This window comes from Camarhynchus parvulus, chromosome 1A (genome assembly GCF_901933205.1).
Source record: "Camarhynchus parvulus chromosome 1A, STF_HiC, whole genome shotgun sequence".
NCBI classification, from domain to species: Eukaryota; Metazoa; Chordata; class Aves; order Passeriformes; family Thraupidae; genus Camarhynchus; species Camarhynchus parvulus.
Genome location: NC_044586.1, coordinates 44,420,594 through 44,448,583, shown reverse-complemented (window position 1 = coordinate 44,448,583; position 27,990 = coordinate 44,420,594). Strand labels below are relative to the sequence as shown.

Sequence of the window (27,990 nt, the reverse complement as noted above, 5' to 3'; positions counted from 1 at the left end):
TCTACATCTCAGTTGTGGTCTTTGCTTTTTGGAAGGGTTAAGTTCCTCCAGTTGATTCTGTTACCATGTTGCTTTGCCTGCCCACTTAGATGTGACCATTTTCTAAAGCACTTCCTCTCATCTATTTCTGCATGTTCTTAATTTCTTTTCTATCATCTCACTGAAATACTTTTACAGCTCCCATTGTATGTTGCCCCTTTAATATCATTATTGTATTTTTCTACATTGTGATTCTGAATACTGGAGGTGTTGGGAAAAGGATGGCAGTGGGAAAAGAAATCCAAAGAACTGAAAATTCAAGGCTCCTGCTCAGATACAAGTTCTAGGAAGACTGGACTTCAGCAGAACTGAAGTGTGTCCCCAGCACTGCACAGCCTACCTGGTGCATTCTGATCTCTTTAGTGAGAGGGAAGGTGACTAAATAGCATTTCACACATGGGCTCAGTGTTGCTTCCTGCACATCCTTTCTGCCTCATTCTGTTTCAGGAAGACTGCCTGAGTGGCTTTACAAGTGTGATCATTCTAAGGCTTTTTAATCACATCTCCATGCGTCAGCAGCAGGTTTTCTGTTTCCCTCAATTGTTTTCAACCTGTAGAAGAGCAAGTTGTCGTTTTAGAAAGTTCATTTCACAAACTTGCCCAGAAACTTGGTTGGGTTATTTTACCATCCAAGTAAAACATTGAAGAAGTTTCCCTAGTTGCCTGAGGAGTATAACAAGATCATGGTTGGATCAATACAGTACCAATTAAGTGTTGTCCATAATGTTGATAAAGTATCTGAAGCATGTGACCCTCACTAGGCAACTGAGATTTCAGATCTCAGAAATATTTACTTATTAAAGGAAAACCTCTTAGCTTGTGGATTTTTGGTTGTTGTTGTTTTGTTGGGCTTCTGTTTGTTTCTTTGGGGGGTTCATTGGGGTTTTTTTTGTTGTTTTTAAACCCGTGTAACTTTTAGGCCTTTGGGCCAGTTTTATCTAATATTTCAGGAGGTGTAATAATTTGGGGGATGTCTGAGCTTCTTGTGATTCTGAATAAGTGAGTCAGGAGCGGCAGAGAGGCAAGCTTAGACGTTTAGGCTGCTCTAGTGCTTGACTAATGGCAGAAGGAGGTGGTTGTGATGGAGGATTACAGGAACTAAGGCTTTGTCTCCGCAGCAGCCCAGCCCACCTGCAGTTCAGAGAGTGCCTGAGCAGCACTGTCATCCAAACTCCTCGCGTTTTGCCTCTCTCGGCCAGGGCGTGGGGTTCCTGTGATCCAGAACCTTCCCGCTATCTGCTCACCTGCCTGCGAGATCCAGTTCAAAATGTGCATTTCCTACACCGAGTGCGGAGCAACGCACTCTGAGGCCGAGGAAGCGCACGAGGCACGCTGGACCACAGGCTGGGAAGGGCTCAGTCTGCCTTGCAGTCCTGATTTAAACACAGTTTTTCCGCTTCCATGCCTAGGCACCAGTGTTTATGGGTTGGTTGGTTGGTCGGGCTTTCCCGCAATTCTATCCGCCGCTCCGTGGCGGCGCGGCTGTGTTTGAGCCTCGGCGCGGCCCGTAGCGGGAAGCGCCGCGCTTGGGCTCGACATGGCGGCGGCCGGCGCGGGGGGCGGGCAGGCTCGGGGCCGCCCGGTGAGGTGAGAGCGGGCCGGGCGGGGCGGGGGCGCCGGGGGCTCCTCAGCCAGCGCGGCCGGGCGGGCACCGCCGGGCGACGCGGGGGCTGCCAGCGCCGGTCGGCGTGGCGGGGAGGCTGCTGAGGGACCCCAGTGCCGGCACTGACCTCCCCCGCCGGGCCGGCCCCGCAGCTGGAGCTCCGGCCGGGAACGCGTCCTGTCCGCAGAGCGGCCATCCCCGCTGTGGGCGCGGTGTTAACATCTGGAAACTAACGCTGCCCTTCACCTGCGCGTTAGGTCTGATGTGTTTATATATTAGCTAAATAGGACTTTTTGTAAAAAAAAAAAAACTCTTGGAGAATTGCTTTAAAAAAAGAAAAGTGGTAAACTGGAAGAATAAAGGTGAAGGAAAGTGGATTCACTGTTTTAGATAGATTTCATCTGGGGTTAACTACTGAACCAGCTTTGGGGTTTGGTTGTTTATTCAACTTTCTTAGACAAGTTAGGGTTAAAACTACATTGAGAGCAGTGTTTCTTTACATATAGGAAAGCTATTAGATAGTTTGGTCTCTAAATGTTAATGAGGCTCCAGGTTTCCCTTGAAATTATATTTGCAAAAGTTGAATAGTTAAAAGTGGGTGTCCACATTCTGTATGGAATCTAAATGTGATTTGCTGAGATCCGTAAGTCGTGTCCAACCTGAAACCTTAAAGCCATTAGTTTAAAACAAACACAGGAGCGCTCCCCCTCCCCGGGACTTTGAACAGTTCTTGTGTAAACAAAGTCTTGACAGAAATTACTATCAAATAGCTGTGGTTTAGAGAATAAATCAGTTATTGATATTTCTCTTTAAAATTTAATTGCGGTTGTCTTTTTATTTGGTAAAAGCTGTGTGATGGGATACTTTAATCATGAAAATGCATCTTTTCCTCTTCACAAAAAGTCGACCACGTATTTTGGTTAAAAAATGCTAATGTTTAATAGTGTGGTTTAGGAGTACATATTTTTTGCTAATTGTCTAGAAGTTGGGGTCAGGAAGAAGAGATTGCATTCACAGACTGAGCTGTCATTTTGCAAATCCTTTTTCACTACTTGTGCCCAAGTAGATTTTGTGTCTCTGCAGTAGAAACAGAAGTGTTGCCCCATTTGTTCCTCCACCCCAGCACCTGGCAGGGGAGGGGCAGAGGAGTTTCTCTTTCATGTTTCTGTGCTGTGCTGGCAGCAAAACTCCACACGAGCTGACCCAGTGAGAGTTGTGTTCTGTCGGAGTGGCTCGTTGCTTGCCTAGAGGGGAGTTTGCTGCTGTTGACGATCCCACAGAAAACAATTCTGTGATTGCAGCAAAATTTTAAGCCGGGTGTGAGGCGGGAGCTTTGCTGTTTGCTCACATGCAAAGGGCCCATTCCTGCCGGCTTCTGGGGCTGCTGTCCAACTGAACGTTTACAGGGTTAGCCCCTCGACTTGGAGGGGTTCCAGAAAGGAATCCAGATTAAAAGGATGGGATGGCATATGTTCTTCAGAGTAGCAGTAGTTGCATGCTGGTGCTGTGGGTTGAAAGGAGATGGGAAATCGTTTCTCTGTATTCGTGGTTTGAACTAGAGAGAGCAGGAGGCAGGGGGAGGGCATGTGTAGCAGCTGAAATACATGGTTCAAGTTGTCCACAAAATGAATGTTGATTGTAGTACAAGAAAGAAACAGTGAGATGGAGTCAGTGCTATGAAACCTAAACCTGGAATATGAAAGCTAACTCACATTTGTGTTATCTGTGTAATAGAGGAACGAAAGGGTGAGAGGAAGAGAAAGTAAGGGAGGAGATTTTGTGACATGTTAAGCAGCCAGGCAACTCAGAATTAAGTCATGTCTATAAAACACTACTAATAATGAATAATGTGAAAATGCACAGTTGAAATCCAAAGAACTTTTAACTTTTAATAACTTCATGTAATAGCAATTTGCTTTAAATATATGGTTGGTATTCTGCTTCAGGTAAACAGATTTTTAATGCATAGTTCTTCCAAGTAATATCTGCATTGTTGTTGGGTATATAGCATAATTTGAAAATATGTGTTACCAAATAAGTAATTTAAACAATAGGATTTCTTAGACCTAGTTTTTCTCTGCAGCAGTTACTGAAGCTGGTTTTACACTCTGTAAAACCAGTCTTTAAATCTGCCAAAACTTAGGGGCAAATCAGTCAATTCACTTCATCATTTGTTGTTCACTGGTTTAAAAAATAAGAATTTAAAAATCAAGAGAGAATAAAGTCTAAATTTTGCACTTGAGTCAAGGTGTCTTTTAACACTTTCCCCACCAATATAAATAAAAGCGGTAAGCTATAACCTAGCACTGAGTGTTCTTGGCATGCTGGTTTCTCTATCATACCAGTCACTCTTCAGAAATCTCTTTAAGATGGGCAATTAGTTAATTACTTAAAAAATTATAGAGGCTACGTATGTCTTTTTATGTTTTGGAAGCTCTGCCCATAACATCACAAAATGCCCCTTAAAAATACTTTAAAATACCAGTCTGTTTGTAACTATATTAAAAAGAAAATCACATCAGTTAAATGGATCTGAGTAGAAAGTGCTTGTGTTCTAAATATAATATTTATCCCAGTCAGTTTGTTCTCTTGTTTTTGGAAGAGGGGGGAAATTGCCTTGAAGGCGTGCAAATGAAGGCTTTTATTTTACATTAGGAGAAATCTCTGAAAATCATACCAAATCAGTTGTTATATCTGTGTGTCCACTCTCTTCTTGTGAAGTGGAGATAATAACATCTTTTTTATTCTGGGTTAAGCTCATTAACTGAGTGGGAAGTTCTTTTTTAAATCATATAGTTATTTGACTGCTGAAAGGAAGTCTTGCAAAGCATGCTGAAAAGATTTAATAGAAAGTGAGAACTTATCAAATGTAATGGTGAAATAAAATAGTGTTTTAAAATAATTATGAAATGTTCTAGAAGCAAGTGGTTATCATAGAAGAGTTTTGGATATCCACAGATATCTAATATAAATACCTAATTGATGAGTTTTGTGGAAAACACCCAGGCCAGGATTGCTTTCCTCTCATTCAAGTTATGAAATAAGGTTTGTGCAGAACCCATTGTATATTGGTTTCCACACTTCATTGGTCTTTTTAATGTTTTCTTTTTACTCTAGATATTAAACTTCATGCGATGGGCTGGGTCATATTTATGTTCCGTATGCTTATAAGGAATTATTTGCCACTAAAATTTTTCTTAATTCTCTTCCAGGACTTCAAGGATTCTGGACCACTGTTACTGAAATGATATTACAGGAGGCAGCAGTTGCATTGTGTTTGTTGGATGAAACCCGAATCTTTACTGTCAGTCAAGTGGGTGAAAGCCCTACCTGCAGTTTACATGTGTAGGTCACTGCGGTACTGTGTTAGTCACTGTCTCTATGCAGCAATGACAAGGCTAGAAGAGGCAAACAGAGAAGTGAACATGCACTCATCAGTCAGATACCTTGGCTATCTTGCCAGAATCAACCTACTTGTTGCCATTTGCATGGGCCTTTATGTCAGATGGGAGAAAACTGCAGATGCACTGATTTTGGTAATATTTATTTTGGGGCTCTTTGTTCTTGGAATTGCCAGCATACTGTACTACTATTTTTCAATGGAAACAGCAAGTTTGAGTCTCTCCAATCTTTGGTTTGGTTTTTTGCTTGGCCTTCTCTGTTTTCTCAATAATTCTGCCTTCAAAATGGATGTGAAAGAAGAAGCTACAAAATATTTGCTTCTCTCTGCCATTGTTTTAAGGATATTATGTGCTTTAGTTGAAAGGATTTGTGGTTGTGTCCATCATCGACCAACTCTGCTGACAACAGTTGAGTTTTTGGAGCTAGTTGGATTTGCAATTGCCAGCACAACTATGCTGGTAGAAAAATCTGTAAGTATTATTCTGTTGGTCTTGGCTTTGGCCATGTTGATTATTGACTTACGTATGAAGTCTTTTTTGGCAATTCCAAATTTGGCAATTTTTGGAGCCATTGCATCCCTACTCTTTTTTCCATCACTGCAAATCCCCACAAACCCTTTTGCCTTGGCGTGTTTCTTCAGCTGCCTCATTTCAGATCCCCTTCTTGACGTTTACTTCAGTGGACTTTCGGTTACTGAGCGATGGAAGCCATACCTGTACCGTGGTAAACTTTGCAGGCGCCTTTCTGTCATCTCAGTTGGAGTCATTGAACTAATCTTTTTCATTCTTGCAGCCTTTAAACTACGTGATTTGGACCTCTGGTATTTTGTGATACCTGGTTTTTCTATTTTTGGAATTTTCTGGATGATCTGTCATGTGATTTTTTTTATAACTCTTTGGGGATTTCACACAAAACTCAATGACTGCCACAAGGTGTACTATACTCACCGAGCAGAAAACAACAGCCTGGATAGAGTCATGGCATCTAAAGGAATGCGTCACTTCTGTTTGATCTCAGAGCAGCTGGTATTTTTCAGCCTTGTTGCAACTGCTGTTTTGGGAGCAGTGTCTTGGCAGGTAAATAATAATCTCTTTATCTTGATCTCCTCTTTAAAATAATCCTGAGAATTGCTGGATCCCTAAAATTCCTAAAATTTGATGGTATGCTGTAGGTTAAGTTGGAATCACAGAATCACAGAATTTCTAGGTTGCAAGAGACCTTTAAGATCATCGAGTCCAACCCATCTTCTAACACCTCAACTAGATCATGGCACCAAGTGCCAGATCCAGTCTTTTTTTAATGTGTGGTTTCACTGTCATGGGCTTTGCACTTAACACTTTAAGCTGCCTGGTCTGTGACCTGTTAAAGCAAGTGCAACTTACCAGCTTCCTTATGTTGGCAGCATGGGAAAAGGTAAGTGCTTCCAGGGCAAAAGAGGTGAGCTAAGTATTTTGCATTTACCTATTGGGAAATTGTTTTGCTTTTGAATTCATTGTGCCATAAAATTTGTTTTCAGAATAAATCACTGTGTTAAACCTTAGTAATGCTCACTAAATCTAGGGCTTTTGTTGTGGACTATTTAAATTAGATTGAAATGTATTAAATAGTGTAATTTTCAGTAATTTTGCTCTTTTTTTTACCAATTACATGGAATCAGAGATCAGCTGATAAACTGATAAATTGTTGGTATAACATGAGCTTTAAGTGTCTCACTTTCAAATCTGATTATGCACCCCAGGATATGGTATCTGAAAGACCAGTCATTAAAATCACACAGTGTCCTTTGACTTTTCTTTCCATTTATGACTTAAGGATGTTGTCTTTTCTTTAGCAGAAAGCATACATTTCTTTCAAAATGTTTGTTCAGTGCCCAAGTTAAGACACATGGTGTGTTGTCATAGTTGCAACAGGGGATTCAGAGTGTCTTTTCTTTTTCAAGTTGATACAAACCACAATAACAATTAAATTTGTCCCATTCACCTCTTATATAAATTACAAACATATAATAATGTATATAAAATGTCCTTTTACAGTAGATCAGGTTTACAGACATGTGTTTATACTGTTTCCAGAACAATTTCCTGCCCACCCCTGTGGAATTTCTAATCCTGCAGATTTTCTCAGATTAAATAACTTTGTGGATGAATGGTATTAAATTAGTGGAAGATTAAATTAACAGTTACTTTGTAACTCTGTTGAGTTTGGGGTTTTGTTTTTGATTAAGAGCATGGGAGGTTAACAGATGAGTCTCCAAGGAACACTGGGTAGTTTTGCTTTTTTTTTTTGGAAGATTATCAGCACTCGTAGCTGTGGTCTTTCAACTTGCAGAAAGGACAGAAGGAAACGGAACCAAAATATCAGTTCAGTGCAAAAGTTGAGGGGAATCAAGTTGGCAAGAGGCAGGTTGGAGCCAGGTAGGTAGGAATAGTTCCTCATGTGGTGCTGAGCTCTGGGGCTGTGTATCATGGCTTGCCATGTGTGGTGGAGGCTGGACAAAATTCACTGGGGTCTATGTACAATCTGGAAACCACATCTGGCTCAGGGAGTTCTTAAGCCACTAGTGGTTAAAGTACTCAGGAAACATGTTTGTTCTGTCCTTACATCTCTCCTAGGCATGAATTTGGCCTCTTTAGAGACCAGACATTCTTCTGGATGGGCCTTTGGTGCAGATTAATACAGCAATTCATACATTCTTATCTAAAGGAAATTTTTTTACACTTCACATTTACATTTTTAATGTATTTTTCCTTAGAGTTTCTTAGGAATGCCAAGTATTCCTTGGTCTCCAGTTCCTGAAAATGTGTTTGCTCTTCTAAAGATTATTTAAAACATTTTTTGCATATGTAAGATGTAAGAATTTTCAGTCTTTGCAACATTAGTTTGGGATTTCTGTAGCTATTTCAGTGTGTGTGAATTATATTTGAAATCTGTTGAAAGTGACCTGAAAGATGAATAATTTTTTGTTTATACCTTTCCTCACTACTGAAAGCTTGTTTAATGATAGTGCATTTGATAAAATAGGTGGCTTAAAATTACTTCATGGTCTGCCATTTGACCTCCTATGAATAGAATTGCTAAAAATCCAAGCCTTGGAAAGATTCTTCCTAACAGTCAGTTATAAATAATTGTCAATAGCTTATAAAAAAAGCTCAGTTATAGCCAGAAATGGAGTGGTGGGAAGAGGGGGGTTCCCTTTCATGAAAAATGTTTTGCAGGCACATTATATATGCCCTCTTAACATTTCTAATAACTGTAATATCTGTGCTTCATGTGAATCTCGTGTATGAAAACTCAAGACCTAAAGCACCAGTTGTCTGTTAATTGGTGTCTAGAAGTATCCTATTTTATTAAAATTGCCAGAAAAACATCAAATCTCCTTTTGTGTAAAGGTTTTTAAAGTGAGGTGAATTAACTTGCTGTAGCAGGGACAGTGGTTTTCTTACTGGTGCAGAGCTGTTGAGGCTAAAAGTCCTGTCAGTCAAGGGGAGCACATCCTTTGTAATAGGACAAGGGTTTAAAGTCTCTGTTCATGGTACTTGGGTATGTGCTTGGGGAGAACTGTAAAAGTAATGTGTTGAAGTTGGGTGCATTAAAAAATGGAGTAACAGCTCTTATTTCAGTGGAGCATGTGTCAGCTGGGACATGGTCTGCTTCTGAGAATAATCCTTGTTATAGCTGCAGAGGAAAGATGTCTTGTCTTGTTGGTAAAAAGGTACAGACATTTTCTTTGCAGAATCTGCAGGAGATGGTCAGCACTTGCCTTTACATATGTGTGAGTAATTTCAGTCAGATCAATAGGCTCTTTAGTGCCAACTTATTTCAGCAATTAATCATGTGCCCAGTTGTAATTAGGCCCTTGGATTGGACAAGATCCAGAAGAAGTCATGCAGATGACTCAGATATTACTTCTTCAAGAACCAATAAAATTATGAAAAATTTGCAGATGAAGAGCTTTTAATTTTCAGACAAAGACCTTAGAAAGGTTTGGGGCACTCTTTTTCTCAAAAACTTAAAATCAAATTTTGTTAAGTGCTCTATGCCAAGGTAACTACAGGTTTTCTGACTTACTAGCCAAAGAGAATTATTATTCATGGAAGGCTTGTATTTAGTATTACCAAGAGAAAGATTAACTATGTTAGAACCAGTGAAGTAATGGAATGAAGTACATTATTCAGTACATTATTCTTGGTTCTAGTGAATTTTATGGGTTAGTAAAATAATGGTATTCCTTACATGCTTGAATACTCATACTTAAATGGACAGTACCATTTAACTTGAATCATTGGTAGGAGACAAAATAAGTTTACTGTGTGTATGAGTGCTTTCCTGTTTGGGGGAGAGCTAATGATTTTGTAGTTTTTACTCTGGCGTGGTTGCCCGTATATATAGCAACATCTATATTTACTTAGACATACTTTTATTAACATCACAGGTTAAATAACTTGAATGCAAATCATATCCAGTCTTTCTCCTTCTCTTTACCCCTGCTTTTCTTCCTGGGCTGTATTTTTAATCCAATCCTCCTCAGGCTTTGCTTGTTTGGAGCTATTTTTTGTTGTTTCTGTTATTCCCCCCAGAGTCCCTGCGGCATCCTCTGGCCTCTTTCCATGTTTTGTCAAATGTACATGCGACTCCTGCCTTTCTTCATCTGTCTTTCTGCTCATGTCTAGTTCCCCTCTTTCTTTTCATCAGACAGTTTTTCCTCTTCTTGCTGATTTGCCTTCAATACCTGTGCTTTGCTGTTATTATACTTTTCTGTTGAGTTTCTTTTCTAATACCTTTATTCCCTCTTTTCCTACTGTTCCATCAGCTCTTAAGCTGCATCCTAGGTCCCCATTGCTCACTGCCCACCATTTCTTCTCAAACTCACCCTCTATCATGTGTACTTCTGCTGCCTCTCTTCCTCTCTCCAGTGTGTGCTCAGCCCTCCTTGGCTCTCCCTCTCCAGTCCCATCCCAAGGGCTACCTCAGGTTGCCTGCTGAAATTCACAGTGGCAGCACACCTTGCTGCTGTCACCAACACTTTGAGAGCTCCTCAGTCCTGAAGGGGATCTCTGGTGACAAGAGAAAGTATTCATTGTGAGTCTGAAGAGTCTATTATGTGTTTAGCTTGCTGTCAAAATTTCATTAGTTTCAGGATTCACATTTTTGTATTTAAAAACATCCGAGTTTTTTAGCATGCTTTAAAACTGTTAACTGCTTGTGGTTTTGCTGGAACAAATGCACATAGATAAAAGCACAGGCTTTCCCATGGCTAGAACAGGAGTCAGGGATGGGGAGCACAGCACATTAAATCTATCTGCCAGTGATTGCGATTACTGTTTTCTACAAACTCCTAGATTTTCTCACTGCTGTTCTAATAGTCAGAAGTAAAGGATTGTTTGTTGATCTCCATGGACTATTTGGTAATTTGTTATAAGACTGTTTCCTCTGGTAGCTGATGTACTTTGTAGCTTTACAAATTTTGTCTTTAAGCTTTTTTTCTACCTGTAATATACATATCTTGTCCTCATTTGAAATAAGCTATTCATCAAATGTTAGTAGGTTAGTTAGCATGTTACCCTTTTTCTCCTGAGCCATCTCTGTCATAGAGGGTGTTCTTCTATCATACTTCTTTTGTTTGGGGGGTTTTGTGTATCTTTGTGTGTCTGTGTATAAAACCAGGTAAATATTCAGCTTGGATAATGGAAGGCAGGACAGTGTTTTTGGAAATGCACAAAGGCATCTTTGTAAGCTTTCTCAGTTATTGGTCTGTTAGATATAATCCAAGGCACCGTGCTGTGTGAGCAGGGGATTGGACCAGACAATTTCCTGAGGCTCCTTCCAACCCCAACCATTCGGTCATCCCGTGACCATCTTAGTTGACATATGTTTAGTGTTTCATTTGTGTTTTAAACAGAAGGGCTCTTCTATAGGTCTTTGTAATTTGCTTCCAATTTAAACTAACATTTTATGCATTTTGGGGTTTTTTCTTCAGTCACACATCCATAATTAAGTACAGTTCCAGAGTTATTCTGCTTCAAACAGTGATTATTCTTTGGGATTGAAGTTGTCCTTTCCATGAGTATACAATGACATCTTGGCTGTAAAATACCTCTAAATTCTTCTGGTGTTCTAACAGTTACACTTAACAAGAAGCGATGCTCAATAAAGGAGAAAGTGGAAGATACTACTACTAGTGAAATCTCACTGCTCTTCTATTGTCTGTCATTCCAGTCATCAGAGGCAAGAAGTAGATTTTTTTTTTCTTTTACCTTTTCTGTGTTACTTGAAATGAGACTTAATTGTTAATTCCTTTAGAACAAGACAGACAAAGACAAAAAAAAAACCAAAAAACCCCAAAGATTAAGAGATAAAATGATTTCTCATGGGTTTTTTCAGTACGATTGCCTAGATGATCCCTGTCTTCTGTTTTCTTTATGAGCAGTCTGTCTGGAATCAATGGGCACTTGGAGTTCAGGCACATACTGCAGGTTCACATTGCTAGTGCAATTGAAAACAAGGAAAATGGGTTGAACACATGAAAGAACAAAATCCCTTTCTGGCTCTGCCTGTGCATCCATGGCCATCTGCTCCATTAAGGACCAGTCATCAAGTGTTTGGGATTTAATAAAGCACTGACAGTTTCCATCTGGAATTTTAGCTGTTTATCTTAAGGGAGGAACCTGTCTTCAGTTTTACTGCAATAACTAAATCAGATATTTTTTGCTATTTGAAGTTCTTATAGTTTAGGTATTTTAAAATGCTACCAGTCTTTTTTTTTTGCAGTGCTGGATTAAGATATTTTATTATCCTAATATTGATTTATTCTAATCATCATTAGGCATTTTTACATTTGTGACATATTTCTTCTAAATCAAAACTGTTGAAAATGTGCTGACAGCAAGTGCCAGCATCTTTCCATTAGGTAGATGTCTACACATGTAAAATATCCAACATTTTCCTATTCCATAGCATAAGATGGCTACTAAAAGACAACACAGTTGAAACCTCAGATGGAGCTGAATTGATTCCTGACACTACAGAGCTTGTTTTCCATTCCTTTTATAATATTTGGTACAAACTCAAAGCAGGATACAGAGCAGGATGGATCACCAAGATGATCCTTAGTGCTTCTGTGTGAGACCCTTATTTCACAAGTACTTGGGAATTTTCTTTGCCAGTATCTTCATATTAGTAGGAGCATTTTCAATAACTAAATGTCAGTATTTTTTAGGAGTTAAACTCAGAGTGAGTCTTTGTGATGATTTCAATTTGTGTTATGGCAGAATGCTGTGGGTTTAATTAGTTGCATGTGTTTAGGGGGTTGGGGAAATGCAGGGAATATTTAGAACGAGAGGGCATTGTTGTAATTGGACTACAATAAAATTAATATAAAGTAATATTATAATAGTTTCTTAATTATTTAATAGTTATTATTTAATAATATAGTTAATAATATAATAGTTATTGTTTAATAATAGTTTAATAATTATTTAGGATATTATGATTGCCCTTGTTTTTACAGGCAAATGTATTTTTTATTTTGTAATATGTTCACTGTTATCAAAACACTAATGCAATACAGGAGTAGTTTGCTTTAGCAAAGTCCAAGAAAATATATTTATGTGGTGTAAAAGCTAAACTTGTCACAAAAATACTTCCCTTTTGTTTTGCATTACCCTTCTGGAATTTACAGTTGGAAAACTAAGTCTCCAAGACTTGAAATTAATTTAGCTAGAAAACTCTACTCTTTCAACAAAGTCTTATACATCATAAGGTTTCTACAGAAAAAAATCTAACCAGAGCTTTATAAGTTTTGTTGCTGACAGTTTTCAGAGTGTGTTGGGGAAACAGAGGAACAAAAAGGATCACTTGCTGCTGATACATTTGAAACAAAAATTACATTTCCTTAGTTAAAAGATTTTTTTTCTCTGTATTAACAACAAAACAAATTGAGGTGTCAACATAATACAGTGTTTTAAGCTTTCCTGTCTTCTGGTGATTTCAGGTAATTTATGCTATCAGTTAATAATGCTGTCAGTTAGTTATTATTTAATATCAGATTCTGGTGTTTATTTGTGATTAAAAGTATTGCTGTCACCATTTCAAGGACACATAGGTGAGATCCTTCCATCAGAAGTGTGGTAGGACACTTTTTAGAACCAGGACAGGTACCAAACTATTCTTTCTTAGTGCATTAGATGGGTAAAGTTCTTCTTTCAGGCTAAGTAATTGTGTTTAAAAACTGAATGTAGTTGAGCTCATGCCATGTGCCACGAAAGCTGGATTGGTTTAGGTGTCATTTTTGTCAGTATAATATAAGTCTAAATTATTAATAGTGTTGACTTTGTGTTAAGTTGAACTACCAGTGCCCATCAAGTCACTGAGTCTTACACAGTAAGGCAATATCCAGATTAAAAAAAAAAAAAAAACAACATTAATATTGTAGCTTAGTACAAAGAGCACAGATAAAACATAGAGGGGGTCAGAGACCACAGGATTCTACTCAAGACAGAAATCTCTAGCTATGAATTTATTTCCTTTGCAACATAGCAAACATCAAAATTTAACAATGCACCATGCATATTAATGTTCTTGTTTAATTGTATGTTGTAATGCTGTTTCTATCTATCCTAAAAAAATTAATACCTGATTAAACCCATTCACATCATGCTTAAATAACTAAAATGAATCCTTATCTGTTCTGCCTCTCAGAGATATCTGGCATTTCAGAAGTCCATTTTTATTTTACTAGTACTATTGATTGAGATGTACTGTTGAAACTTCTTGTTTGTTTGTTTTTTACAGAAATCAGCTATGTATTAGTAAGTGTAATATTTTCCAAAACTGCTTTTTTCCTTTGAAGTAGGAAAGCTTCATATGGGGTATTAGCTCTGTGCATGCTATGAAGTCCTGTAGAGGATGTTCTTTACTCGTCTGGTATTTGTGTAACTGACAAAGAATTGTCTTTTTAATTGAAATAATGTTCACAAATGATCTCAGAATTCATCTCTTGTGTGATACGCAGTATTCCATAAGTTAAATGTATATTTTTCATGATCATAGAATGGTTTAGGTTGGAAAAGACCTCTATGATCATCACATCTAGCCATTAACCCAGCACTGTCAAGTCCACCACTAAACCACCTCCCAAAGTGTCACATGTGCAGGTCTTTTAAATACCTCCAAGGATGGATGCAGTAAACCAGTGTGCTGTCATCTGATGCTAGATACATCATATCTGTGCTGTACCTCACTGATTAAGGCCTGACCCTGCAGATGCTTACAGATTTTCTTATTTTATGCATACAGTTAGTTTTGTGGCATTTGATTTTCTTGCCTCAGTTGGTAAACTAAGATATGATCACAGTTTTTACAGCTAAATACTGTGCTGTTTTTAAATGCATTCCCTTCAAAAGAGTGATCCTTGTTTACCATCCGCCTTTTCCCCAAGTTTTTAATTTGTCTTTACAGTAAATCACCATGTAATACATTGAAAAATAAATATACATTACCAGTAATACTTCACACGTTTCAGGGCCAAATTGTGTGGGATCAAACAAAGGGATTTTCATGCAATGCCTAAATCTCTTCGTTTTCTTTTTAGCCAACCAATGGGATCTTCATGAGTGCATTTCTGATTGTTCTACCTTTGGAGTCCATGGCTCATGGGCTTTTCCATGAACTGGGAAACTGCTTGGGAGGTACATGTGTCGGATATGCAGTTGTGATTCCCACCAACTTTTGCAGGTATGGTTACTGTCCATTCCAGCTTCACAGTGTGTGAATGTATTGTGTGCTTGTGGAGGCAATGCAGTGCTATTGCTTGGATTTTCAACAATTAAATACAAATTCAAATAATAGGCAGATTTTCTATTTCTCCTCTTTCTCACCCTGGAATGGGTAACTGCGCCTTTCTATCTAGGTAATTTGCTTTTAGAAAGCTGATGAATACAGACCAGCTGTGCACAGGCAGATTTCACAGCCCATATCTCACGCAAAGGAGGATTGGGGCATTTGGCTGAGACCAGGTATCTTACATGAGGAGATTGAATAAACCAAACAGATCAGTTCAAAATAATTTTGAATTCAATTAAATGAGGTAGTGTCTACATTTAAAGTTTATTAAAATTAGCTTTTCAGATGGACTACATGTCATGTATTGATGTTGAGAATTTGAAGCTGGTGTTTGTTCCAAAATAAATGTTACCATATGAGAAATGAGTGACTGTAAAGGGATTATACTATTATGATTTGCCCATTTGTGTGTTTTTCTTAGAAGCTTTAAACTTGCAAATGCCACTTTTGCCATAAAATTAAAATCAGTATGTGCACATTTTTTTGTAAGTGATAAACAAGAGCTATATAAATTATCTCTTCAAGTCACAAGCGAAATAGAGTAGTAAGTTGATATGAAAGGCTTCAAAATAGAACTGCCCAATTTATGAAAACTTCACAGCTCCAGTGTGTGTAATGGATTTAGTGGATAAGGAAGAACTTAACGTCAAAGAAACCAAAGATAGTATGCTAATCTTAAATAACTGTATCTTTAATATTGTAAAAAACACATTTTCTGAGCTTCTGATTTACAGTCTTTCAGCTGTGCACTGTGAAAAAAAATCCTTGTCAATTATTGTTACAGATTTGAAAAACAGATTTTCAAAATTTACATTACAATAAAAATAAATTAATTTTGTTTCCATGGTAACAATTTAATTATTTCATTGTATTATATTATTCTGGCACAGGCAGTTCCCTCTAATTTTGAGCAAATGAGATACTCTTGAGCAACTGTTTAGGACCTGACACAACTAAACTTCTTTATTAAAAAAGCTTGACTGTTTCAGTGATGGACCGTCTTCACTTGCTGAGACAAGCAGTAATGATGAGCTATTCAATGTAGCTGTACCAGTGGAATAATAATTTTCATAAAAGCCCTAGACAGGTGAGAAGGTGCAAAATTTAATTAGCTAGACCAATAAGGAGACTAGGTAGCTTTACACATTGGCTGGCAAACAAAATACATGAAGAATACACACATATATACATATGTAGGGAAACAACCATAATGTCATGTTTTGTATTAGTAGAGTAAGACTTATCTCCATATTTTCACTCACAAAGCCTCTCCATGTCTGTAACTGAGCATAAATGAGGCCAGTTTGGCCCAGCTGTCAGTCATGTTCCTTATCATTACCCTTATTACATCAGCTGAAGAGTGATGAATGCTTTTCTCTTTCTGAAAATATATTCTGAAGAGCACTCCCCTAAGTGGGTGTCTTGCAAGACTAAATTTCCTATTATTATGACTAATGAATAGCTGTGTAGACCTAAAATAAAAAGTGTATTTTTATTAGGTATTTTAGATACTGTATATATTTGAGTTTATTTCTTATATATTTATCTATATTTTATATAAAACATAGATAACAATACAAATAAAATTCACTTTGGAACCCAGGGACTCTTTTTTATTTTTCTCATATATCCATATTCTTACCTAGGTAAACATAAATACACATGCATGGTTTGTTCCAGGTCTAGTTTGTAATTTTCTTAAAACTTTGATTTTCTAAGCTGTGAATATTGTTATCTGAAGCACATTTCTTATGCTGAAGGAACAGCATCTGAACAGCACAAACAAGAACGAATTACTGTATTTGTGTGAGTTCACACTGAGCAAAGTGTGTATGTGGATTTCCCTTTCGTCCATTATTGGAAACTAGTTTGCATTATGGTTTGTCCAAATTAGCACTCATTTTCTCTGCGCTTCTTTCCAGCTGTTCATGAAAAAGTGCCTGTGTGAAGGCAGTGCTCCTCAGTGGAACTTCATGAAATTGTTGGAGCCTCCCTTCTTCCTAGCACAGCTTCCTTCTCTCCCTCTGTCTCTCAGTTGCAGGAATAGCATAGGGTTGAGTAAGACTGTGCTTGGAATTGAAGTGTGACAGAAGGAACATAGTGGTCCCTCACTCAAATGCAGTAATTTGAGTTGTTTATAAACTGTAAATTTAAAGTAAATTTGAATTTAGAACAGTGCTACCTCATAGCAGACAAAATATGCACAGGGGGAAATATCAGCAGCTACTAGAGGTCTACTAAGCATGAAATAATTATCAGCCATAATTATTAGCTGTTCTCCTTCTCTTCAGTCCTGATGGCCAACCAACTCTTCTTCCACCTGACCATGTCCAAGAGTTAAATCTGAGGTCTACTGGCATGCTTAATGCCATCCAAAGATTTTTTGCTTATCACATGATTGAGACATATGGTTGTGACTACTCTACAAGCGGGCTGACCTTCGATACCCTTCACTCCAAGATCAAGTCTTTCCTTGAACTTCGGACTGCAGATGGACCCAGACACGATACCTACATTCTCTATTACAGTGGTCACTCTCATGGCACTGGTGAATGGGCACTGGCAGGTAAGTGATCTGGGGATGTTTTTTGTTAATTGTTTTGGTTATTGATAACCTTTCCAAGTCAATTCATTAGTTCTGTAGAAAATCATATTGTACTGCAAAACTTTGAAGTTTTGAATGTACTTACTACCCGATTGTTCAGAATGGCAAAGAACCATCAGTCTTTGGAGAACAGTTTTATACAACTTCCTGCAGGGAGGGAAGAAAGGAAAAGGCTGTATTATTACAGGGCATGGCTGTTAAGAGATTCAGAGGCTACAACAAATTGAGAAAACAAGCCCGGTTGCAGGCTGACTGCCTCTGCTAGTGGAGAGAATGGAGAAAAGCAGAAGCCCCTTTGGTATGCAGCTAAGTTATTGTTAAGAGGTAGCTCTTTCCTTCCCTTGCATTGTATGGCAGTCAGGTATGTTACTTCATGAACTTTATGTCATTTTAGTATTTACTGGCTTTGATAAAAATCCTTTTACAGCCAACTAATCATCTTCCACTTATTCTCAAAATTGTCTAATATTGTTGACTCCAAATGTATTCTTTCAAGTTTAAACGCAGTTTCATATTCCCCTGATTTTCCTCGCACATGATTTTTGTATTCAACAACTTTAAAGATTGGTTTTTTCCCTGTATGGAATTAAAAGTGGAAATTACACACTCCTACCCTAAAGATTTTCTGCTGTATTTTGAGGAATACTTGTTCACTGTAATGAAAAAGCATAACCTTTTCTCATTCCTTGGACATGACAGAGGGAATTACAGAGTGTTCTGTGACACTGTCAGTTGACTGTCATGAAGGACTGCATTTATGTCTTTAAGGTGTGCTTTGCTTTTTTTTTGTAAAAGACAGAATCAGTAAAAGAAACAGGAGGCAGATACACAATTCACACTACAAAAACAGATCTTCAAACATATAACAAACCTTGTATCATAAAAATATGATTTGCTGACACTGGACATTGGGAGTGATTGTGGGCATTGTGTAGCCTCAAGATTGTAAACCTCTATTTAAAGTGCCAGTTTAATGCCTTGTCATATTCTTGGCATAGACTTCACCGTTTCCCCCTTTCTTGGCCCATTTGTTTTGTAAACTTAATGAAGTTGTCAAATCATTGCAAGGTTTAGCCTTGCTCTGCTGCTGTAGGGAACTGAGGTCACTGTGTGTAGAACAGGAATCTCATAGTAAATACATTGAAAATTGGTAACTTTTTTCATCTTGGGATAGAATTAATTCTGTTGGATAGCACTTTGCCTGTGAGCTTCAGGCTCTTTGTCAGCAGTGTCTCTCCAGGTGCACATGCCCTTCAGTAGGGCATGCCCTTTATTGTGTGCTCAGGCTGAGGTAGGTACTCAGGCACAGATCAGTTTCCATCTGGAGGCTCTGTACCTGTGTTGGTGCAGCTCCATCCTTGAACCTTTAGACCTGCTGAAGAGCCATGTGAGCACATTTTCACTCAAGGGCTTTATCTGTATCAGAGATTTTAAAAAGCCACAGCTTTTACTGTGACCTTAGTGCAAGTGGTGAGCTACAGTGTATATAGGGTGGCCAGATTACTTCTCTGAGAAGAGGGTGGTTTGTCCGTAAGAGCAGCTGCCACCCTGTGCAATTGCTGAGTGTGTCCACACCTTGTGTGGAGGAGACTATCAGCAAAACTCCACCTCCCACCTGTGCTCCAGCCAGCAGCATAGACAAAGTCAGCTTTCTTGCATGTGTAGAGCCAAATGTTGCTGCAAAAATTGGACAGCTTTCACCCTAGTCCTGGTTTATTAGTATAGCCACCCTGGAGTGTGACTGGGGAGCTCTGGTCTCTCTGTAGCATGTAGGTAGCTGTAACCTAAATTAATATCTAGCCTTTAGGAGAAAGACCAAGGTAACTGTTAAAACTTTGAGTGCTGAAAGATACAGTGTGTAAATACAGTGATGTTCAACTTCCTCACAACGTTCCTTTTCAGTTCTCTGTCCAAACACATCTTCAGCTTCTACATGGATATGCATATAGTCACATAAAGGAGAACAGGCAGCTGTCATGGGTCTTGCATGCTTTTTTTGTGATTAATTTTAGAAATGGTGGAATGTAATGTGATCCTCCTTCAGATATCACTGCTCCTGCATGTGACTTGAAAGTATAAACTGAAAATATAAAGGCTGTGATTGTGCCCCATGTATTGGACCACTGGCATTTTGTGACAGATGGAACTTGGCCATCAGTTCCAGTAATGTGTACTGTCCTCTGACCTGTAAAGAGGATGAAAAGAGATGACAACAATAAAAAAAAAAATTCATCTGATTAAAAAAGTAGTTTCTCACTGCTGGCTTATGCCATGGTACAGCACAGCAGTAGCAGTGTGGTCTTTGCTTTGTAATGACATATTGCAAAAGAGGCTTACTGAATTAATTAATTCAGTAATGATGTTTCTCTGTTGTTGGAAGCTGAGATACAGCACAGTGGTGTATAAAAGAAACTGTTAGCTAGTCATGCATGAAGTATGAGCAGTCAAATGACCTGGGGGGTCATGTTGTCTGAGTGAAGGCAAAGGCATGAGCTGGACTAATAAAGCCTTGTCTCTGTTCCTGAAACTGTTGGCGTAGCTGTTGTCCTGCTAAACCTTGTGCTGGCTGATAAGCCCATGTGTTTGAGGTCCATAGGGTTGGAAGCCAAGCATGTGTTTGCTTGTATCTGTGAAGGATGAGATGGTTTTCTTTGGGTGATTCTATCCAATGCTCTTTTGAAATCATCTGTACTCCTACATAGCTACACTTTAATAAAGTTTATTTATAAGCCTTTAAAATGTGAACAAATAAAGAAATTTTTATAGATAATTCACGTGGAAGATGTACCTAGAAAAGGAAAACTATTTCTATCTATATAAGTCTCTGCTGTAAATAACTACAGCAATTTGAGGATCATGTACCAAGACAAGTCATTACTTTAGGTTTGTATCCTAGAGATTTTCTTTGGTACTAAATTTTCCAGTTTTTCATTTTCTTGGAGAAAGGTGCAGCTCTGTAATTTTGCTTTTACTTTAACTACAATAGCATGCACAACACTTCAATTCTGAGATACTAATTTGAAGCACTTTTTGGTCACCCCTTACAAGTAGAACTGTAAGTGCTGAAACAGGCAGCTAACAACATTTTAAACACTGCTTAATTGTAGTCACTAGTGAAAAATCACTCTGGAATTAAAATTCAGTTACTTTAAATATCTTTCTTCTTTTTCTTCATATTTTTAATTTGATATTTTGAAGCATCAGTATTTTTGTTGTAAACCTGTATCATAGCTTCAACTATCCAGAACTGAGGCATACCAGTTCTTTACTTTAGTATCACTGGGGAGACAATGGAGAGTTGTTTGCAAGATGTTGTCCTTAGGTACCTGAGTAAGTAGTCTGCCTTTCAAAGCTACACAGATCCTGCAGCATCCAGTATACTTAAGCAGAAAGACGCCCCCTTATAGATAGCATTTCAGGTTTAATTACAATCTCCTCTTTCAAAGTGCTGTTGGAACAGGAGCTGAGACAGAACATGAGAAGTTGGACACTAGTTGCAAGGGTCTTCTGACCTGACAGGAAAAAAAATATTGTGGAAAAAATCCAATGAGATTTTTGTTTCATTGCGTTGTAAATTGATACCAGTTTTCTTGAAGCTCTGAAAACAGCTGTCTCTATAGAGAGAATATCTTCATTCCTGGTCATGTGAATTTTTGTGCTTGCTTTGATTCCCACAATTTGAAAATGTATTTTCTTCTAAATTCATCTCTTAGACAAGCCTTTTTTTAATATTCATAAAAACATACTAAGAAAAGAGTCCTATTCCTGTTCCTAAAATTATTAAGATTTAATACAAAATGAACTTTATTTCAGATTTTTTTCCATTTATCTGTATTTTCCAGGTTTCATCAATTGGCTATAATTTCTTTCACTCTGTAAAGGAATTCCTTTTTTGTTATTGTTGATGGGTTTTCTTTCTAATCAAGGGTAAGTTAATGGCTTTGTCTGCCACAGCAAGTCAGTTAATACCTCTATGGAGATATGCAACATTTACAGATGGAAAGGATGAACTGAAAACATCTGTTATATCTGTCCAAATTGTTCAAGTAAGGGACTCTTAGAACCAGTCAAAACAGTTAAAGTTCTGCAGAAGTTTCTGTTTCTTCATCCTGATACTAAATCTTTTTGTCTTTGTGGCAGGGGGTGATGCTTTACGACTGGACACGCTGTTGGACTGGTGGAGAGAAAAGAACGGCACTTTTTGTTCTCGACTGATCATTGTTTTAGACTGTGAGAACTCTCAGCCTTGGGTTAAAGAAGTAAGAAAAGTAAATGACCAGTATGTTGCTGTGCAAGGAGCAGAAATGGCCAGAGTTGTGGACATCGAGGAAGCAGACCCTCCACAGCTTGGTGACTTCACCAGGCAATGGGTTGAGTACAACTGTAACCCTGACAGCAACATCAGCTGGTCTGAGAAGGGCCGCACGGTGAAAGCCATGTACGGGGTGTCAAAGCACTGGAGCGACTACACTTTGCATTTGCCAACGGGAAGTGATGTGGCCAAACACTGGATGATGTACTTCCCACGCATCACCTATCCATTAGTACATTTGGCAAACTGGTTTTGTGGTCTCAATCTGTTCTGGGTCTGTAAAGCATGCTTTAGGTGCTTAAAAAGATTGAAAATGAGTTGGTTTCTTCCCACAGTGCTGGATACAGGACAGGGCTTCAAACTCGTCAAATCCTAATCAGCAACCAAAGAGAAAATGAAGTGAGAGCTTTGTGAACTTTCTCACTGTACCATACTTAAAACTTTTTCTATGACTATTTTTCTCTGAAAAAGTCTGCTCTACTCACTTTATTCAGCTTTTTGAGCAGCTACAGTATATGCAGCAGTTAGAAATTGCAATCTTAAACAGAAGAGGGTAGAACTATGATATTTTGAATTTTGTTACATGTACATTTGTAAGAGACTTATTTAATATGACCATGCATTTTGGAGACAGGTCCCATGTTCATATGTCTTACTTAAGGCAGCCATTGTTTAGAGACACCAGTTTGATAGACCCGAGCTCCTGTGAATGTTACACGATGCTGATCTGTCATTTATGTTCACGATACAGTTTAAATACAGGAAAGGAACCAAGCTAATACTCCAGTCAATTTATGTGTGCTTGAAATTATGTGGTGGGATCACTGAGCCAAAAAAAACCCAGAATATATAGCTACTGTATGTAAGTACCTACCAAAAAGCTTTAGTTTTATTTGCTTTTATACCTTGTGCCCTGCCTCAGTTCTCTACTGCCATCAGTGGAAATTTGCCATGGAAAACAAGGAAATCAGACAACCCTCTGATGCTCTGATACTTCTCAGATGGTGTGTTTTGAAGTGCGTTTTAAAAATATTCAGTGCTACTTTCAACATTAAATATCTTGCTGGTGATCTTTGAGCATACATTCCCAGAAGTTAATTTATATATGGAATAAAAACTGCAGTGAAAATTTTTCCCTCGCCTATTAGGTGATTCTGAATTTTCCAGGCTCTTACTAGTTTGTATTTTGAAAAGCTAATCTGAAGAAAACAAAGCAAAACAAAACCCAAGGAATTTAACAAAGAAAATAATTCTTAGATAAAAAATGGGAATACAAGTGTTGCCTTGCTTCCATGTTTATCTGAAGTCCTTGGTGTGCCTAAGTTCTTGATTCTGTGAAGTGCTGAGTACAGAGTTGGACCAGCAAGTTCATTGTCTATCAAAACCACAAGCAAAGTTTGTTTGAATGGATTATTCCCTTAGGAGAAGAGGGAATCCTCAGTATTCCTTAAGTCTTTTCTCCCACCCACAAGGTCCTGATTTTAATCCTTCCAGGACTGGATGGGACTCTAGAAATCCTTTCCTTCAGTCATAAAAGCTGCATAGCTTTTCAATGTCATTTTCTCAACTACAGAAAATTAGGAGTGAAACAAGTAAGTGGCTAAGACAGTACAATTTGTGGTGGTTTAATTGCATATGTGTGTGCAATTCAGTAGACATACAGTTTACTTTTTTCTGTTTCCATCATTATTTTAATAAAAGTGTTAGAGAGCAGCTGATATTTGTATAAAATATAACTTATTAATTTTTTTAATTTAAATACATGCAAATAGTATGTAGCTCTCGAAGTCTTTGCCATCATGGCTTTTTCTAATGCCATTTGAGCTTTTTAGCCAGCCAAGCTAACACTGATACCCATCAGTAGCTCCTGAAATAAATAATGAGAGCTACAACAGCCAAAGCAATTTGTACCCACGAACTTCAAAATGGTGATTTTCTCAGATCTACAAGTCACAGCCACTGTTTGTTCATTAGTATGTATTACACAGTGTTGTTTAGCAAGGCACCACCTCCCACACCACTTCCCCTTTCTCCATCCTCTTCCATAGTGTGAGAATGGGATAATGAAATTAGAGATTAATTATATCCTATGAAGACTAAATGCCTTTGGGTCTTCTCTCAGTAAATGCTGTGATTGCAGCTCTGTCAGGGAATCAAGAGGTGGCAGTTGTCAGTAAGGACAGAGGGTTCTCATACCACCTGACTTCTGGTATCCAACTTAAGGTCCTAATGTGGGAGACAGAGGTAGGAGTCATCTCATTTAAATTCAGATGTTCAAAAACCAGATACCTGAATCCATGCTAGTGACCTGAAGTGCTCCACTGCTCATTAGCAAGGAGAAGTAAGTATTTCCAGAGGAAGACTGATTTAGTCTCTATTCTAGGATGACTTTTGAGGGTTGTTACTTTTTTTTTTGTTGTTTTGCTTTCCTGTGCCAAAGGTCAAGCAGACAAATCCCTTACATCTCTTGCATAACCTTAGAGCACCTCTAAGCTATCCTCTGGAGCCTGAGCTGGGTACCTGAGCTCCTTGTTCAAGTACATAAAGTGGATACTTGAAGTTGGGTTGAACAAGGCTCCATCAGGTTGCAGAAAAGCAGCGCTGCCTTTTGCAGAAGTCACTGTCTTCCATTCCTGGTCATCAGCTCTTGAGTATAGATGCATAAAGACTCCTCTACATTTGGTTTGTAAAATCACCATTGTTTTGACTTCTCTTTCAGTAGAAGTTCACCTGATTTTATCAAAAACTGTTAGAGCTTGAGCCTTAGAAATTTTTAGTAAAATCCCCATAAATACCTCATAGTAACCCTGTGAACATTTTGAACATTTGAAGTCAAGAAGTTAGTCCTTTCTGTTCTGAAAAAAGCTTTAAATATCAACCATAACACTTGCCACTAATTATAATTGACAGATCTTAATGGGTAAGTTTCTACCTGCTACTGTTATATTTTTATGGATATCATCTGTATCTTTCTTTTTGTACATGAAAGGGAGCAAGAAAAGTGTGGGATTCCTGACCTCTCCTGAATCTGTGAACAGGAATCTGCTGTGTAGTGCAGTGATGGACTTAGCTCTGGGCAGAATAAATGGAACACTTTGTCCTGCTGTTTTGCCTCTGGATATTAAATGGTTTCCAGCTTACTTACCAAAGTTAGATTTTTTCCTAGGATAGACTGGGTGTTATTTAGCTGTTTGCTGAAAGGCACATAAAGAGCTGAAAAAAAGAGCAAAAATACTATTTGCAAAACTAATCGTGTTTGCAGATTTGTTTCTATTTTCTCAATTATAGACCTCTGGTTTTCTAAATTTGAAGTAGTTCTAACATGAGCTAAGGTGTTCCTACTTCTGATTTTGTTACTGCAAAGGCATGGTGAAAATGCTAACTTTAAAAGAAATGTTTACAGCTGTTCCTATTATGAGGCCTTTTTGGACAAAGACACTGTCATGTGTTTCAAAACACTATCAGACCAGGGCTATGGATGATGAGGAATTCAACTTCATCAGTTCTTCACTTCTGCACTGACTTCTATCAAGGCATCCTACAGCAACCCACATTCCCAGGTGGAATTTTTCTCCAGCTCCTGGTGCTTATGCCTCTCCACAGGTCTCTGCCCAGCCTTGGGCATGTGCCTGAGGGACAAACACTGGGAGCTCCTGTGATCTAAGTGAGGAGTTATCCTTCTGCTATTCCTGTATGAAAGACGGGGCCTGAAGGAAATTTAAATCTAATTCCAAAGAATGTTACATATGCTATCAGTTACCTACGTGTTGTTTAGTGGTAACATGTACAGATTTCTTGGTAGAGAGAAACATTTTTGCAAGGTTTGTCTCTGTACTGTATATTCAGACATTTTGCTATAAACTTTGTTATAAACTTGAGTCACAGCATGATTCTATGTTGACTTTGTTTCATTTACCTCCTGTATAGTACCAGCCTTGCTCAAACGTGCAAATGCACTGAGTCCTACAAATGTAAGTCTTTTAAAGGGGTTCAAATTGCATATTCACAGTAGTATTTTTCTCTGAACAAGTATTGGGGAGGGGGGGGAAAGCCATTATTCTTCATTTTTGCACTACTAGAGTGATGTACTTGCAGTTCCTTATGCTTTGTATGCCTTCTAGTTGTTGTCCAGTCTTCAAGTTTTTCCCAAAATAATTTTGTATATTTTGTAAAAGCATAGTTAATGCTTTGCTAGCAGTAAAGCGCCTCTGTTGCCAGCAGTAGACAACAAAATCAGATCAGTTTTCTTGTTTATAAATACCTTTTGTGAGAGGATTTTTACTGAATATACGGTTTTTAGATATGTAAATAGATTTTTTGAGTGTATTTGTGATACTACTTAAATATATTTTGCTGTTTTGGATGCTCATTTCAATTTCATCTTTTTGTTTGTGTCTTGATCACTTTCCAGATTTCTGTGCTCCCTCTTGAATTACATGAGGGTTTGCTATACAGTTTGCTTCACAGGAGGTTTTTTATAACTAGAAATTGCAACAGAGTTTATGGAAAATAGAGTATTTTGAAAATACTCTAAGGAATATTTTTAGTTTAATAATTTAATAGAAATGAGAAATACTAGCTTAAATTATTAATGCCTTTCACCTTGTCTTTTTATCACTTATTCAACAAGCTAGTAAAAATGCTGTTTATACTTCAAGACATAATTTTATAGAGATATAATTGAAGACTTCCTTTACATGAGTACTTGTAGTTAGTCAAATTTCTTATCTCCAGAAAGATCAAGTTGATGGAGGGTTCCTGTGTGAGATCAAGCCTAGGAGAGGAAGTAGAAGGAAACTGTTGCTGCAGAGTGGTGAGGAGGACAAATCCACATATCTGCTTCTCACAGAAATTGCAGGGGAGGTTCCTGCACTTGGTCCTCATGAAACAGTCCAAGCATTCCTCTTAACAAGCCTGGACTTGTTAAGTGAGGACTTTGGTGGGCAATGGAGAAGCAGAGTGGTACTGTGATAAGGGGTGATGGGTATCTCAGTGGTAATCCAGTGTCCAGAGCTGCCAAGAAGGCGTGGCCGGTTCTTCTGGCGCATTGACTGGCTGAGTACAAGGATGATTTAGTGGCACCTCTTGGTTGGTTGGTTGGAGTTTTTTTAACAGAGGGAGTTTAATTTTGGCTGTTGTAAATTGTGATTTAATTCATTAATTTTGCAATTTACTACTCAGTGTTCTTTTCTTACTAAACTTGTGTAGATCCTTTCTATTCAGTCACAAATCCAGAGGGTAACCCTAGAGAACAGCACAGCTCACCCTCAGTGCTGCCCTGCAGATAATTCTAATGCTCTTTGAATAGAGGCAGACAACCCAAGATATGTCTCCATCCATGGCACTGGGTTTGGGGGTTTTGCTAGTTGTTTTTAGTTACCTAGGAAATAAAAGCAAATAGCTCTGTCAATGTTGAAAGAATGTTTCTCCTTAGGTGTTGTTACAAAGATACATTATTATTGGAAAACAAGTGTAGCAAAAATTTGAACTCCTTGATTTGTGGCAAGAAAGGCCCCAAGGCGTTGATCAGTGTTACCTGCTGCACCAGCACTGCCCTCAGCTGGTGTCTGTTGGCTTTGAGAGTGAAAATAAAGCTGTTACTGCTGGATTATGATGGAGACCAGAAAGCTGGATCAGTAAAGGCCCTCAGTATTACAGAGCTCACCTTTACAGACTCAGGCCTGGAAGGAGTTTAACTTGCTCACACAATCATAGGCACACAGCTTAGGTGTTTGTGAGGGGTTGGTCACCGTGCAAGCAACAGTCTAAATCTTTAGGATACTGAGAGGAAGATATTCCCTCGAGGTGCCTGCAGCATCAAGCTCCTTACTAGCTCCAGCTAGTGACACAGAAATTTAAAATTTCACTCCTTGCCAGCACTGAATTATTTTCCCTATGAAGTAATTATATAGTCACTTCAAGGTGTAGTGAAACATTCTGGGCTCTTACCTCAGATACCACTCTGCACAGAGCTAAGGATGTGCCAGTGCTGATGCTGATGGACAAAAGCAACCAGCTCTGCTTATTACAGTCAGTTCTGTAGTTAATAACTGCTAAAACAAATCCCAGTGAACCAGCTTTACTATCCCAAATGCAAAGCCAGGGTACTGTAAGACAGTCTGTGTCAAGAGTATAAAACAGGCAACTTGGCTTCCTATGCAAATCAAAGAGAACAGATTCAGAGATCGG

The 27,990-nt window shown here is 38.4% G+C and overlaps 1 protein-coding gene across 1 annotated transcript; it reads left to right on the top strand.

Annotated features, from left to right (window-relative positions):
* Positions 1 to 1,551: 1,551 nt before the first annotated feature.
* On the top strand, positions 1,552 to 26,161 carry TMEM168 (transmembrane protein 168). The gene is made up of 5 exons (XM_030960638.1): positions 1,552 to 1,626; positions 4,855 to 6,120; positions 14,634 to 14,776; positions 17,176 to 17,450; positions 21,630 to 26,161. The coding sequence occupies exons 2-5, from the start codon at positions 4,927 to 4,929 to the stop codon at positions 22,175 to 22,177; spliced, it is 2,160 nt and encodes a 719-aa protein (XP_030816498.1). The 5' UTR covers positions 1,552 to 1,626; positions 4,855 to 4,926; the 3' UTR covers positions 22,178 to 26,161.
* The last annotated feature ends 1,829 nt before the right edge of the window (positions 26,162 to 27,990 follow it).